Genomic DNA, 14,824 nt, shown 5'->3' with positions numbered 1-14,824 from the left:
GATGAAGCTAGTGGAACTCTGCTACCCTACCCTTTCTGAGTTCTGCCACTTGCTTTGTTTGCTTTTATATCTTCTCAGCTTTTCGAACCATTTCTATACCTCTCTTTTCTTTGAATTACCTCCATTAACTTGTACTTTCCTCACAACTTCGACTGTGAGCTTTCATTGGCTTTTATTTTTGTCTCTCTCTATCTGCCCATGTCACTTTTTCCATGAATCACAGTTCTAAGATTTGTGTACCAAACTAAATATATCCATGGCGGAAACTTGCGAAGGAGATTTCCAGTTGTTTGTGTCAGACTAAGAAACATAGGGAAGAGAGTAATGACAACACTACACCTAAGTACACAATAATGCGAACTTTAAGATGTAACTATTACTGTACGTGATGAGATTCATAAGAAGTAGAGCGTCGCGAAATCCATCACCTCGATGGAGACACCGAATTCCAACCTTCTCTTTCCTTTGTAGTGGCCGCATGGGAGTTGCATGCATGCCTTGGGTTCTGCGTCTCATGCACGGCATGCCGATCTCTGTGAGAGAGTCAACTGCGAGTCTCAGTGAGCAACAAACACAAGAAGAAACTGAGCTCATCCATCACTCAAAACTCTGTCTTCCATTCAGTGTGTTTATTGTACAAACCCTTCCCAGTTCCCACCCCATCCATTTGGGATTAGTCATCAACAAACCTTTTTCCCACCACTGCAATCCCACATGATGAAAAATCCAAGATAATTTCCCTTCGGATTAAACTCCACACAATCAAAAACATAAAAGTATGAATACTGCCCATGCAAGAAAACGAGAAACATGAATGACTGTAAGGTAGGTATATAGTTTGATCACGCTAGCTATCATTACATGTGCATGGTATGGTTTGAGTTAAATGGACCTGTGTTCGAGTATGCTAGACAAGTTGGTGGTGCGCTGCCGCTTGATGCCACCGGCGGTGGATGCCTCATCGGCTGACGATGTCCGATCCATGACGGCCTTGAGCGCATCTTGGATGGACGCGATGGATTGCTCCTGTTGCAGGTGGTCAGAACCATCCTCTCCGGTGATGAGGAGCATGCTCTTGATGCGGCCGCCGAGGGTGGTGATCTCGGCCTTGAGTGTTCGTAGTTTTAAGGCCTTGAGGGCTTTGATGAGGTCCGGAAGGAGGTCCGGTCGGTCATCACAGCACAGCGTAGCCGAGACCAAAAACTTGCCGTCCTCATCGTTGGTGGCATCGACGGTGAGCTCATCGGTCTCCGTGGGAAGTGGGCTCTCTTCCGCGATCTCCAGCGTCTGGCGCTTCAGTTCTTTGACGTGTTGAATCACCTCTGCTAGCAATGACGCCTTGTCCGTCTGCACATCGCGGGTTGGTGAATGAGTTGCAGACCATGGAACGGTAAGAGAATAAAAGAATAGAGACGAGCTCCGTGCATGAAGATGACGAAGAAAGGGAAGTACAAGAAAGGGGACAAACAAGTCAGAGGAGGAAGAAGTGAGACTAATATACACAGATTACCTAATAAACTACTATTTGCTACCCTTTTGTTCTTGAACTGTGTAGTCCCAGAGGTGGAGGGAGCTGGAGGTGCTCGCATGCACGCTTCCACATGGGAGTGGAACTTGCGGTGGTGGAAGGACGAGAAGCGACTGCGAGTGCATTCCTTTTTCTGACAGGAGTGCGCATGTTTGTCTTTCTTAGGTTCACTGTTCTCCGGCAGTAACAATCTCCGTGGAGGCTATTTGGTAGCCTGATACTCTCCTGCTTCCTCTCATCCTGTCAACCAGGCGGCTCTTCCACAGCCCTTGTCCCTCCTCTCTCTCTCTCTCTCTCTTCTTCGTCAACTCAGTCTTCCTATCGTCGTAGACTATCAGGCGTCCCCAAGCACCAGAAGGCTCAAGGCTTGCAGTATATGAGCCATGGTTGGATTGTCTCGTATTGAATCCTAAAAATTCCTTTCTAAGTCTTCTGTTATGATTATTATCCATGATGTAGAAGGATCATTGTCGATATAGATCAGATAGGGCAGAGGGAATTGGAGATTCACAATGAATTGAGAAGGCTGCCGAAATGAAATATGTGAATCTTGTGAGCGAAGATTGTTGGGGGTATAGGGTATGTGCTTACTTTGGTGGTGCTGGGAAGCAAGCTGCGCAGCCTTGCGAGATGGGCGTTGATGCGCTCGCGGCGTCGCCGCTCGGCTTCGCTATGGCTTTTCGACGCGGCTAGCGCCTTCGCGTCCATGATTTCCTGCGGTGTCATCTTGCACAGCTCGGCATGAAGAGCTCCGAAGGGGGAGGACGACATCATCCCTCGGCCGCGAATTAATGCTTCGGGTCCCAAGTAAAGCCCCGCCAGTCCCAAGGGGTCCGACGACGACGAACCGAGGCCGCTACCATCGTAAGCGAGCTGCAGTGCGGCTGAAGCCCGACGGGCATGCAGGTCATGGTAGAAGGCGGGCGGGGGCGGCGGTGGCAGAGGAGGAAGCGGTGGAAGAGAAGGGAAGAAGCGGTCTTGATCGCGAATTTGCCCCGAGCTCGGGAAGTGAGTCGGATGTAAATTGTTCAGGAGGGGAAGTGGCCAAGGCAGGAGACCAGAAGCAGCAGCATCGCCAGCGCCATCACCCATGGCGACCTGGGCCGGGAACATAAACGTTGCAGACCCCCCACCACTTTGGATGTTGCTAATGCTATTGTTGTTGGCGGTGGCGGCGGCGGCGGCGACGGTGTTGTGGTCTTCTTCTTGGTAGGCTTGGAATTCATGGCCTTCTCCGCAGTTCTCCATTCTTGAACTCCCAAACCTGTGACTTCCCCCTATGCGTATATAGCTCTTACGACGCAGCGCTAGCATGCTACAATGATGCCTTTAGAGGGGTGGATGACCTTTTTGTCTTCCCCTTTGGGCTTATAATCCTTTCGGGAGAAATGAAACTTGCTTTTGGCTATGTGGGAGTACGGCAAAGTCCAGCTCGGGGGAGGTGTCTTACTTTGCTCTTACGCGATTCTCTCTGCGGTTCCCCATGTTCCGAGGGCTTCCACCGCCCCCTAGACGTATTATTACGCTGCTGCTACGGCTCTGAGGAGAGGAGAGGAGAGGAGAGGAGAGAGAAGAGAGGAAAGGAGGTAGAGGAGGAAGAAGAAACGAGAGGGAGAGAATAGAAGTGGAACCGACCAGGCCTGATGAACCGAGCAAAAGGTGAAAGGAAAGAAAACATGGGAAAAAGATTAGATGGAGAGACCCACCTCGGTCAAGCCCCACGTTCTGCTCCCGTCCCATCCTCCGCTTTCCAATTCCACGCCTCTCCTCCTGCCTCCCCCAAAACGAAGTAATCATTGTGTCTTGGAATACACTCCTCTCTTCTCTCTTTCTACGTTCTCTCTCTTAGCGTCTCCCCGTCTTTGCAAGTATCTCCCCTTCTTCACCTGCACAGGCTTGAGTAACATGATCGCAGCCATCTTTGCTTCTGCACCTGCGCCCTTGTCTCTCCACCGAGATCCTACTGACCACTCGAGACTGCTTTCTAAGAAATCCCTCGCCTTTCCTTTTCACCCTCGCACAACGGAGGATTTGGATTGGGTTTGTGGAGTTGTTTTATCTGTAAAATATGTGGGACTGTGAGTTGCTACCGCATCAATACGGACTCGCAGTGGCTTGGGTGGGCGGGCACATGCGCTCGAGTTGGTCCCCCATGGCCGAGCCTTTCCATCCTTTTTGCCACACCCCATTCAAAGATCCCAATGATGCGACCACCACCACCACAAGCACAAAGAAGAGGAGGAAGAGCAGCGAGGAGTAGATAGAGAAACACACACAGAGAGAGAGAGAGAGAGAGAGGTTGATGATGATGTCAGTAACACCACGGCCTTACGTGGGTAATGGCGAGCACTGATGCTGTTGATCACCCCCGACCTTCTTTGTTCCCTACATGTACACCGTATCGTGGCCATCATGGACTCGGATTGAGCGCATGCAGTGACACCCTTCTTTTTAGGCCTCGACTCAGTGCTCTCAATTCCCTCCTCATAGTGCTTAATGCTGCATGAGATTGTGTCTTCACGACCAGTGCAATTCCAATCGTAGAGGAAGAGAGCATGCAAGAGGATTCCGGGAGCAGTCATGAGATCAGAAACCCACTAGAAAAGCTACAGATCTAATCTCATGATGTTTAATCGTAGCTTCGAGGACTGCTTTTTATTCTGTCTCCATGATTAAATGACACATAATACCTTAAAACCACCATGAAAGGATTTGGAAGGACACAGATAGCAGCAACTTCTTTCACACTGTCATATCTAACTGCGACAAGCTAAAAAGCGTGGCTTGATAGTGTTCCGATATGTCACTCGTATTCATTTCCTTTCCCTTCCTTTCTACGTCGTGTTTGCTGTGTCAAATCAAGAAGAAAACAGAAGAGGATGATCAAGTGTTCCAGCTATCCGAACGAAGAAATCTGAATCATGTGCATCAACATTGTTAAGCCGCACAAAGCAGACTTAGTCGCAGTAGATCAATATCGGTAAATGAACAAGTAGTGCAATAAGAAACATTAAGGATGTGTACTGCTTCAAGGATGGAGGTCATCTTCTTCTTCTTCTTCTCAGATGATGAATCCTGACACATCATGGGCTTTGAACTGTGATTATATACGCTCCAGCTGAATGAAATGTCCTACACACTGCCGGTGGCAGGACTGCTCTTCTGCAGGTACTTGCTCACTTTTTCCTTTCCTTGTTCCTTCTTTTTCAAGTAGAGAACACCCAGCAAACGTAAGGGCAGATTGGCCGCTATACAGAAGGCAAAAAGACCAAGATGCGTAATGTCACAGTGATCATTATTGATGCTCAAACAAACATCTACATGGATCTACAGTGTCATGTCTGGCCACTGTTGGTCTCTGTCAATGGAGCATGGTCTGAGACTATCCTCAAGAGCAAAACCCCCCTCGAAACCAAGACGAACACCTCATGCAAGCACATATCTTGTCACAGGCAAACACAAACTGCAGGTGCCAAGATTCTGTCAAAAGCTGAGCTCAAGACATTCTAAAGTACAGCACTCATTCTCTGTTGGTAAATGCAAGTTGGAAAAAGTCAGCCGCTTCTTCTGTCCGGGGAAGAGGAAGATTTCATAATGCATCCTTTTGGTCATACGGATCCGAAAAATACAATGCAGAGAACAAACAAACAGTCCAAAGGCATGTACAAAAATTCAGACGAGGGAGCTCTTCAACCGTAGGAAAGAGATGAGTGCACACCAAATGAAGTCTTCGACACGAGGAATCCGAAATAGGCATACGGACAAAGAATTATGGATATCATCCTAATAGAGTCTTACAAATATGATCAGGCATATTTTTATGTTTATATAATGTATTAATTGTTGGAACCATTTAGAGCTAAGATAGAAGTGCACATCCGTGGAAAACATGTAAGATGGGATCGGACGTCTTGTGGTGTGATGTCAAAGTCAGTGTTGAACACCGCCGCGCTCCTGCGGTCCACTCGATGCGTCGAGCTGCCAGAAGCGGCACAACACAATTACGTTACCATCTCACCACCACAAGCACCGCAGACAACCGACTGCACCAAGCGGCACTCCGCGATCCATGCTCGCCAGCTGAAGGATGTCGTTCCACCACTTCCTCGTCTCACACCTCGACGCCCTCCCTCTCTCCCTCCTCGCCCTCGTCGCCCTCTCCTCCATCTTTCTCTTGTTCCGGGCACGACCCAAGAAGCCCAGCCATGTCCCCTCCCCATGGCGGCTTCCTCTCATCGGCAACCTCCACCAACTCGGCTCCCTCCCGCACCGCTCCCTGAGGTCGCTGTCTCAGAAACATGGTCCTGTGATGCTCCTCTGGTTCGGCCGAGTCCCTACCGTCGTGGTCTCCTCCGCTGCGGCCGCGCAGGAGGTGATGAAGACCCACGACCTGGCCTTCGCCAGCCGCCCCGACTCGAGCTTGAGCGACAGGCTCTTCTACGGTTCCCAGGACGTCGGCTTCTGCAAGTACGGCGAGTTATGGCGGCAGGTGAGACGCGTATGCGTCCTCCACCTTCTCAGCCTCAGGCGGGTACACTCATTTCGCCCGATTCGAGAAGAGGAGGTGGCCCTTCTCGTGGGAAGAATTCGTGCCGCCTCCAGCCGGGTGAACATTAGCGAGATGATCGTCTCCCTCACCAGTGACATAATCTGCAGAGTTGCGTTCGGGAGGAAGCACGTCGAGGAGGAGGGTGGCGGAAGCGGAGTCCGTGCCTTGTTCTCGGAGTTAACCACGGTACTGGGGTCGTTCCCGCTGCGGGATTTCGTGCCATTATTGGGTTGGATCGACCGGTTGAACGGGTTGGACGCCAGGGTGAGGAAGACGGCAATCAAATTCGACGCCTTCATCGAGACGATCTTAGAGGAGCACGAGCGTAAGACGCACACCAACCATGCTCGCGACGACAGCAGCACTATGGATTTCTCGGACATCTTGCTCGCCTCGGAGGCTGTCGACGGTATTGCACTCAGCAGAGACTGCATCAAGGCCAACATTTTGGTAGCCCTCTTTCTTCACATAATCTTCATCTTCTTACTATGCTCAATCGCCGCATAGAATAGTTCTTCCTTTCCACAACGTTCTCGTTCGATACGATGTAGGATATGATTACTGGAGGGATCGACACGACGTACACGACAATCGAATGGGCGATGGCGGAGCTCGTCAAGCACCCAAGAAAGATGGAGAGGGCACAAGAGGAGATCAGAAAGATTGTTGGATCGGGAGGGGAACTGAGAGAGGAGATGGTGGAAGGGATGGAGTACTTGAGGGCAGCAATCAAGGAGACGCTTCGATTGCACCCTGCTCTTCCTCTGCTGGTGCCACGAGAGTCCATGGAAGACGCCCGACTGCAGGGCTACCTCATTCCCAAAGGCACGAGGGTGGTGATCAACGCCTGGGCAATCGGAAGGGATCCAGTTTCGTGGGAGAAGCCGGAGGAGTTCTGGCCCGAGAGATTCGTGGGCAACAGCATCGATTTCAAGGGGCAGGACTTCCAGTTGATACCGTTCGGGGCAGGCCGGAGAGGTTGTCCCGGGGTCGCTTTCGCCATGGTCACCACCGAGCTTGCGCTGGCGAACTTGTTGTACCATTTCGACTGGCAGCTGCCGGACGGGATGGCTGGGGAGGAGATGGACATGAGCGAAGCGTCCGGGATTGCGGTGCACAAGAAATCGAGCTTGATCCTGGTGGCGAAGCCTCCAAACTTGTAGGTCTTCGTCCCGGGTCAAACTATCTGTCATAGGATGGATTCCGCAACGTGTTGCTGCTATAATAAGATTGCGTAATAATAAGATTCATGCCTCGCGATTTTTAATTCAAACCACAGGGAGCAAATGATAAGCAATTTAGTCGTGCATGGTTAGTGTGGAGCCAAGTCAAAAGCAGGGAAAGGAACTCGAGAAGACGCGGAAGCACCTCCAAACTTATACCCATTGCAGCAATTAGTCCACAAGATACATCCACGAACATGAAAAGAAGGGTCGATACGTTTCATCCTCGGTGGGGTATGGCGACGCGGTGATGGTGATGACAACCAAATGGAAGGAGATTTCTATAGGCATGATGTTTATGTTAAATCTAACAGGACAGATACAAAAATCACTTTTTTGGTGTATTTTTTTCCGAAAATAATTTTCATGAAGCATGAAAAAAAGTCAAGTACGAAACTAAGTTGTAGCGTGGAATTACATAGACAATCTGAGTACCATGAACAGAACACATGGGGGCAATAATACCTTTTGGTCGCACGGTGAAACGTAGGTTAAGAAACCTTCACCTGGTAATGTTTCAAGAATCCATCGGATCAGCTGCACAGAAACACAATGAATGAGGTTTGGAATAGAGATCTGGTCACCTTTTTCTTATACATTTAAGGCGATAAGAAAATTAAAGGGTGTCTGCATGAATAAAAGAAACAAGCAAACCAAAGGTATTTAAAAACTGTCATTCGGACGATAAGCAAAGATCTTAAGCTTATGGTTGTCATTAACAAGAAAAATACACCATGGATACATTCAGACGATGCGCTCCAATTCTCTAGCATAACTCAATGTCTGGTTGATCAGTTGAAGCGCCGGTATCTCCTTGGAAGGTTGAGATTCTTTGGCCTTCTGAAAGAACACACATCCATTATTGATTTCCCATTCCGGATGCTCCTGCATGGAGGGACGGCATGACTTAAACATGAAAAAAGTTCTTAGTATTAGGAAAGGTACGTCCATCCTACTATCATATCCATACCTCTGTGATATACTCAGAAAGCTCTTGATCAGAAGAGAACATTAAGATTTTCTTGGCATCATTAATTGACAAATAATCATAGGCTTTTTCACTGCATCCAGCAATCTCATCTCTGCGAGTGAAAGAATTTCTAAATATCCTCTGGATAACTCGGAAGTTCCAAAAAATGTAAATATGGGTTAAAGGACATGCAAGGCACATTACCTGACCGTCTTTGCAAGAAGATCCATGAAATAAACGTAAGTATCATGTGGCACAGTCTGCCTTGCACTCAAGACACGGTTGTAAGCTCCTTCCATGAAAGATTGTTCCAGCTCCACGGCATGCTTGATGCAAGCATTTTCCAAAGCACTTTGCGGAAGAAGTTCAAGTTCCGTGTGGAATTCCGCGATTCTATTTTGTACCAGCAGCCTCAGTAGGTTAAGGCCCAAGATCGGGTACTCCTGGGGTGATGGTGGTATTATACCGCTGTTAAAAGACAAAGTTATAAAGAAGTTAAGACATAATAGTTGCAAAACCATAGAGCCCCAATAGTTTCTGAAGACGCATTTAGCATGGTTACAAATGATGCAAGTAGCCATCCATTAACTTAAATTCATACATAGGATAATTAAGAAAGGCTGTCGCTAGCTATCAGTGTATTCTAACACTACCACAGTGAGACAATGGATGATAGATGACAATAGATAATTGAATCATAAAGAAAACCAATAAAAAACAGCAAACATTAAAATTTTAGCCTAATGTTAGTAATGCAGTAACAGTACCCACACCAAAGCGTCAGCAAAAGTAATTTCATTAAGTCAACATAGTTCAACTGTAACTACTATGGTTCTTAGAAGGGCTCATGCTTAGGTGATACACAAAAAGATCAATTATAACCAACATGGTGGTGTGACCATGTTTTACTACAATGTATACGTTCCACCAATAAAAAACAAATGTCAATTCTGTACAACTAGTTTCATAAGCATTGAGAAAAGAACCTTTTCATCTATGTCTTTTATTTTTGCAATAAAATAAAATAAATATGCAAATATAATTGAGGCAACATACCTTGTATCAGTATAGTAAGGCTTAAGTTGAAAGAAATCCCTTTCAAAGGCATCTTGATCTTCAGTCTTCACACTCAACACAACAGCATGTTCAAATATATCTCCTGAAATTTCTCCAGCAATAGCATTCATGATTTTATTGAAAGAAGAATATGGCGGACATTTTGTAATATCAAGAAACTTATAATAACCAACATAATATGTCAAAAATGGTCATTCAAAAATTTCTGGAGACCATAAATGCAAGAATAAGAAACAATGAACAATGGAACTGAGGGATTATACCCGTTCAGTTATCTGAAGAAGCAAACATCATAAGTTGAAAAATGAGAGAATCCATCAGGTTTTCTCATTCACTACAAACAATTACTATGATAAACCGAATTAAATTGATGGAAAAAAAAAGTACGGCGTGCAACATCATCGAAGACAGTTTGGCATACATAATTATCTTGGCACAACAAACCTCACAAGATTCCAATATATAACTTGGTCGATAACTTGCAACCAACATATTATTCTACTAGCTTAACTACACCCATCCACTTAAACCATGTATGACTTCATCACATGATTTTGTTGGTCATATCCAATAACACACCACACAGATGGACTATAAAAGTCCACTGCAGACATAAATGAAGGTCTGCATCAATCAATTAAGCCAAATGACTATCTCACAGAACTGCCATAACTATATTAAGAATTAAATTAAGATAAAAGAAATGAAGCTTTATGAGTGAAAAAAATGTTACTTGCTATTGTCAGCTCCTGAACAGCACTTGGTGTTTCCTGAAATGATGGTGGCAGACTAGGAAATGCCGTCAATCGTACCTGCAGAGTGCACAAAGCTTTTTTGTATGAAAACCTAAAGAAGATTCCTTGAGCAATATGTCAAAAGAGAGGCAAATAAAATGAATAACAAATGATGCATTAATCTATCCTTAGATGTGATTTATCATCTTGAATCTGGCCCTTGATCATGTTCCTGCAGATAAAGCCTGAGCTTTTGAAACAAATTTCCGAGAATAAGACGATCAACGTCAGTTGCATCAGATCCAAACAGCTATCTTTGGCTGTACATATATAGCAATTAAAGCTTACAGGACCAGCAAAACCAAGGGCTTCATGTTCTCTGCATTTTCATGGAAGCTTGCATTCCATTAATCTAAATTTCTCTTTTTTTTTTTTTCTTCTCCAGTATTTCATCATTTAAAAGGGTAGGTTTCTGAAAGCCTTCAGTTTCAAACCCTAAAAAGTTCATACCACGCAATCGCTTAAATTCGGAGTTGCTAATCCACCAATTCGCACATATTAGGGTTAGAAAGCATGTTAAATCTCCCCTACTTCACCACAAGAAGAAGGAACATCTGCCGGCATCAGCCCATTAAAAATCATGGAAAGCGGGGAGGAGAGAGCAACGTACCTTGAGCTGGGAGAGTAGATTGGCGCAGGTGCTGAAATCGTTCCTCACGCAGGCGGCCTTGAATCGCTCGAAGAGCTGCGTGAGTTCCACCAACTGCGGATCCATCTCGCCTCTTCGCTCTCCGCCTCTCTCTTGACTCGATCTTCTTGCCGTGGAGCCGAGGTTAGGGTTTTTAAGGCCAGGGGGAGGGATTTCCTGTAAAACGGCCAACGCGGAACAGGTTTCTCTTTATGGGTCAAAAGGACTCGTGGCCCACCAGTTTTGAGGAGAACCCTGACCCCTGTCGTGGGTCACACAGCTGGGAGAATTGGGCCTCGTCTCAGCCCGGTCTGCTGCATGCTGTGGGGTTCCATAAAAGGATGACTTACTATCTTCTCTTCGTTGTATACAATGAAAGTATTTACCATTTGAAATGATTCAACGTTATAGCAGTGAAGTAATTTTCATGTCAATAACATCGAAAGGAATTTAGGATATAGTGTCATGTGTATAACTAATTTTCCTCCGCAAATAAGTATAAGATTTTTTTATTATATCTTTTTCTATAGGAGTTTTTTCTGATTTAGTTATTTGAAATAATACAATTGGTTATATCTTTGTCAGCCTATTTAGTTTAGTTAGTTATTAAAAACTATTATATTTTTAAGTTTTAAATTCTCTGAATCTATTTTCAAACTTAAGCATCAAATAAGCATTTTTTATTTTACGTACCCTCCCTCGATAGAGTTTTGAAGGAGTCTCAATCGAACTTAACTCCTTTTTTATATTAAATTCTGTAATGATATATTGGTATTAGAAATAGAGCCAATATATCACAAAATAACGAAATCAAAATTTTATATGATCGTATAATAGTGATTTAAAAAGTGTTAGGCGCCAAGGTCTAAAAACGCCTAAGGCGTTAGGCGCTCGCCCGAGCGAAGCGATATGCTAAAATATAAAAACATATAATATAATTAATAAATATAATTATTTAAATAAAAAATAATATTAAATTAATGAAATCTTATAAAATCATAATGTCACATTAACAAAAAAATCTCAAAACAAAATAATAACAATAATTTCAAATAAATAAAAACTAATAGTATTAAAATTAAAATAAATATATTATTAATCTAATAAAAAATTTATTACTAGCATACAGTTAACAGTATATTGTTAATATACTATCGAGTCGAGGTGAGACGAGGTAGCAGCGAGCAATGGTAGTGAGTGCGGGAGAGGTGAGCGACGATAGTGGTAACAGCAACGAGAGCGGAAGCCATGAGCAACCATAGTGGCAGTAGCGGTAGCTGCGAGCAGCATTAGTGAGCATCAGGAGCAGGAGCAACAGCGAGCGGTAAAAGCGAGAGCGACAATGATAGCAATGAGCAACGGGAGCGACGACGGTGGTAACGATAGTAGCGAGCAACGACAGTGATGAGTAGGGTTATAGTTGGAAAGTTACGAGAGGAAAACAGATATCGGTGCTTTAGTTAATTCAATTAAACCAACTAAAGCATTGAAGATCGAACCAGACCTAAAACGTTGGTTCGATCATCTTGTTTAACCTGGGCGCTCTCCTGAAACGCCCGACGCTTAGGCTCGGGCGAGCATCCTGGTGGCCCCTCTTTGAAGCGCGCCGCTTAGAAATGAAGCAAAGAGCTCGGGCCTCACCTCGCCTCGTCTCACTTGAGCGCATACTAAATCAGTACCATACAAAAAGATCTCATAATAAAAGATGATACTGGCTTAAAGATTAGGGTGGAGAAACCCTTTTTTTCTCGATTCATGAAGCCTCTGATGTTATTTTTATATTCAAACGACTTTTTAATAATTCGGAGGTCGCTCCACTTGTGTAAATCTGCTCTCCGTCACCCTACCATGGAAAGTTTTCTCCAACTTAACATAATCAAGTATTATTTGGAGTTGTGCAAATTATCATGTCATTTGCCTTATCATATTCCTCTTGTCACTCCTACACCACCACCACAAGTCATCCCTAATGCAACTGCTAACTCCCAATCTATTCTCCTAGAAAGTGGATTTGAAGTGCAATTAAGCATCGAGCTGCATCGTGTTACTTGAAAGCATATCATAAGATAGATCATCAAGAAAAGAAAGGAGACCGAGAAGCTTAACACTTAAGTCTATCTCATAAGCCAAGAAATAGTTTAAACCATCGGAAAAGAAGTTTGCTTGACAGACTGATCACAAAAGAAAAGCTATATATAAAATATACCTGAAAGTGTTTCTCCAACTATCACACAAACAATTCTTCCACAAACAATCTGTCTACACACACCCCTTCTTCAACCCCTCAACACCATCCAAGAAGAATATATTTATGTACAAAGACCGGTGTATGAACTTAATGGACTCGTTCAAACTCGGTTGCCTTCACGTATTCCATAGCCGTCATTCGAATTCTGATTCTTAGAATATGAGGCTGTTTCTATCCAAAAGCAGAGCTTCCTCATCTGATCCTTGAATCCAAGATAAGAGTTACTGTGTTGCAGACCACAAGTATCGGAAGACGACCATGCAAACATCTTGTAAACAACGAAAACAAGGCTTTTGCATCATCAGAAATGCAGAAGTCATCGAGTTTTCCATCCACTTTCTGAATGCGACAATTCAACAAAAGGGAGTAGCACGGATAGTACTTTGAACTGACGATGTTGTTCGAAGACCAACGTGTAGACAAATAGCAAACCGTCGGCGAGGAGAACAATCCATTTGATCATTACAAAGTTCCCTCAAAAAGAAAAAGGAGCTGAAGCTTTTCTTCCACTTAACAAGAAATCTAAGCTTTCCTGTCGCAGATCGGAAAGAGTGGGGAAAGCTCTACGTACAGAAATGTCACAACAAAGCAAACCAGGGTTTGGCAGGGCGCATTACAGGAGAAAGAACCGGAAAAGCATCGAGTTTATCAGGTAGAAGCTCGGCTGGTTCTTCTGCCGCTGCACACCGTCCACAACCTGAAAGAAGATTAAATCTTCTTGCCAGTAAATAAGTTAAGGAAATCATTAATCGATTCGCTCGCCTATGAAGTCCCAGTATACTCCAAGAGCAGCTTTGTTTCCTGGAGTCTCTGACCACAAGCTCTTCTTCCTTTCGCACATGTTCTCGTCTTCAAACGCGTCTGATGATTCCATGTATCGGTGAAGGAAACGAGAAAACCGAAGCAGGAGTTTTACCCTGATAGAAATAATAGAAGATAAGAACAATAATTGAAGAAGCTTTATTATAGAAATGAAATAGCTTTAGCTTGAATCTATTAACATGTTCGTTCTCCTATTTATACAAATTAGGAGGGAGGATTTCCCTAACAGAATAGAGGATTTTCCTCAACAGAATAGAGAAATTCCTCATATAATTAGGAAAATCTTATCTTCTATCATGCCCACGCAAAAGATGGTGCTCCTGACAAGGATACCAATCTTGGATCGATGCAAAGAATTGTTTACAAATGAGAGGCTTCATGAGTAAGATAAGTGTAGATCGCTGCCGCTGTTGTTGCGATTGCTGTTGCTGTGATGGCACAGGCGTTCCCTTCATTCTCCTTAAGTCTGCCGAATGTTGACAGATCAGCGAAGACTACCGCGGTGAGGAAGATGAGGATTGACCACGGAACCTCTTAGGAATGCAACGGCATTGGTCGCTAGCCGAAGGGTGAAGCTTCACTTTTCTTAGCGACGTTGGTCACTGGCCGAAGGCAAGAGTGAAGCTTCGCTTTTCTCAACGACGTTGGTCGTGGTCGGCTGTAACGGTAGAGAAGAAATCTACAGCAATATTGCAGTGATGCTACTACAGCAAAAGAGGAAACTGCAACAGAGGAGGAAGCTGTAGCAGAAGAGGAAGGAAAATAGCTACAACGAGGAAGAAATGTGGGGCAGTGCTGATGAGCAGCACTAAAGATGCCGTAGCGGAAGGGAACGGACGTTGGCGCAGAGTGGCAACACCAATGATGAATTGGCCACTCTGCGCCAACGTCCGTTCCCTTCCGCTACGGCATCTTTAGTGCTGCTCATCAGCACTGCCCCACCTTTCTTCCTCGTTGTAGCTATTTTCCTTCCTCTTTTGCTACA

General features: G+C 44.9%; 3 protein-coding genes across 3 annotated transcripts; 1 reads left to right on the top strand and 2 right to left on the bottom strand.

The window, feature by feature from the left end:
• Nucleotides 1–792: 792 nt before the first annotated feature.
• Nucleotides 793–3,419, bottom strand: LOC103991825 (transcription factor bHLH30-like). Its single transcript, XM_009411370.3, has 2 exons — nt 2,120–3,419; nt 793–1,347 (listed from the first exon to the last, which is right to left on the bottom strand). The coding sequence occupies exons 1-2, from the start codon at nt 2,840–2,842 to the stop codon at nt 883–885; spliced, it is 1,188 nt and encodes a 395-aa protein (XP_009409645.3). The 5' UTR covers nt 2,843–3,419; the 3' UTR covers nt 793–882.
• Nucleotides 3,420–5,549: 2,130 nt separating this feature from the next.
• Nucleotides 5,550–7,350, top strand: LOC103991835 (cytochrome P450 71A1). The gene is made up of 2 exons (XM_009411380.3): nt 5,550–6,527; nt 6,629–7,350. Exons 1-2 carry the CDS (start codon nt 5,616–5,618, stop codon nt 7,238–7,240), a joined length of 1,524 nt encoding a protein of 507 aa, XP_009409655.2. The 5' UTR covers nt 5,550–5,615; the 3' UTR covers nt 7,241–7,350.
• A 507-nt stretch (nt 7,351–7,857) lies between these two features.
• Nucleotides 7,858–10,908, bottom strand: LOC135629046 (26S proteasome non-ATPase regulatory subunit 8 homolog A-like). The gene is made up of 6 exons (XM_065136172.1): nt 10,752–10,908; nt 10,081–10,159; nt 9,327–9,429; nt 8,475–8,738; nt 8,271–8,382; nt 7,858–8,185 (listed from the first exon to the last, which is right to left on the bottom strand). The coding sequence occupies exons 1-6, from the start codon at nt 10,854–10,856 to the stop codon at nt 8,045–8,047; spliced, it is 804 nt and encodes a 267-aa protein (XP_064992244.1). The 5' UTR covers nt 10,857–10,908; the 3' UTR covers nt 7,858–8,044.
• Between the last annotated feature and the right edge of the window lie 3,916 nt (nt 10,909–14,824).

This window comes from Musa acuminata, chromosome BXJ3-1, assembly GCF_036884655.1.
Source record: "Musa acuminata AAA Group cultivar baxijiao chromosome BXJ3-1, Cavendish_Baxijiao_AAA, whole genome shotgun sequence".
Lineage (NCBI taxonomy): Eukaryota > Viridiplantae > Streptophyta > Magnoliopsida > Zingiberales > Musaceae > Musa > Musa acuminata.
This window is presented reverse-complemented; position numbering and strand designations above follow the sequence as displayed.

Coding starts and splice junctions, on each gene's coding strand:
- LOC103991825 (XM_009411370.3), bottom strand. CDS start 2,842: ATGCTAGCGCTGCGTCGTAAGAGCTATATACGCATAGGGGGAAGTCAC. Junction 1,348..2,119: donor TGCTTCCCAGCACCACCAAA/GTAAGCACATAC, acceptor CGCGATGTGCAG/ACGGACAAGGCGTCATTGCT.
- LOC103991835 (XM_009411380.3), top strand. CDS start 5,616: ATGTCGTTCCACCACTTCCTCGTCTCACACCTCGACGCCCTCCCTCTC. Junction 6,528..6,628: donor GCATCAAGGCCAACATTTTG/GTAGCCCTCTTT, acceptor GATACGATGTAG/GATATGATTACTGGAGGGAT.
- LOC135629046 (XM_065136172.1), bottom strand. CDS start 10,856: ATGGATCCGCAGTTGGTGGAACTCACGCAGCTCTTCGAGCGATTCAAG. Junction 10,160..10,751: donor ATCTACTCTCCCAGCTCAAG/GTACGTTGCTCT, acceptor TGCACTCTGCAG/GTACGATTGACGGCATTTCC. Junction 8,739..9,326: donor CCTTACTATACTGATACAAG/GTATGTTGCCTC, acceptor GTCTTTTAACAG/CGGTATAATACCACCATCAC.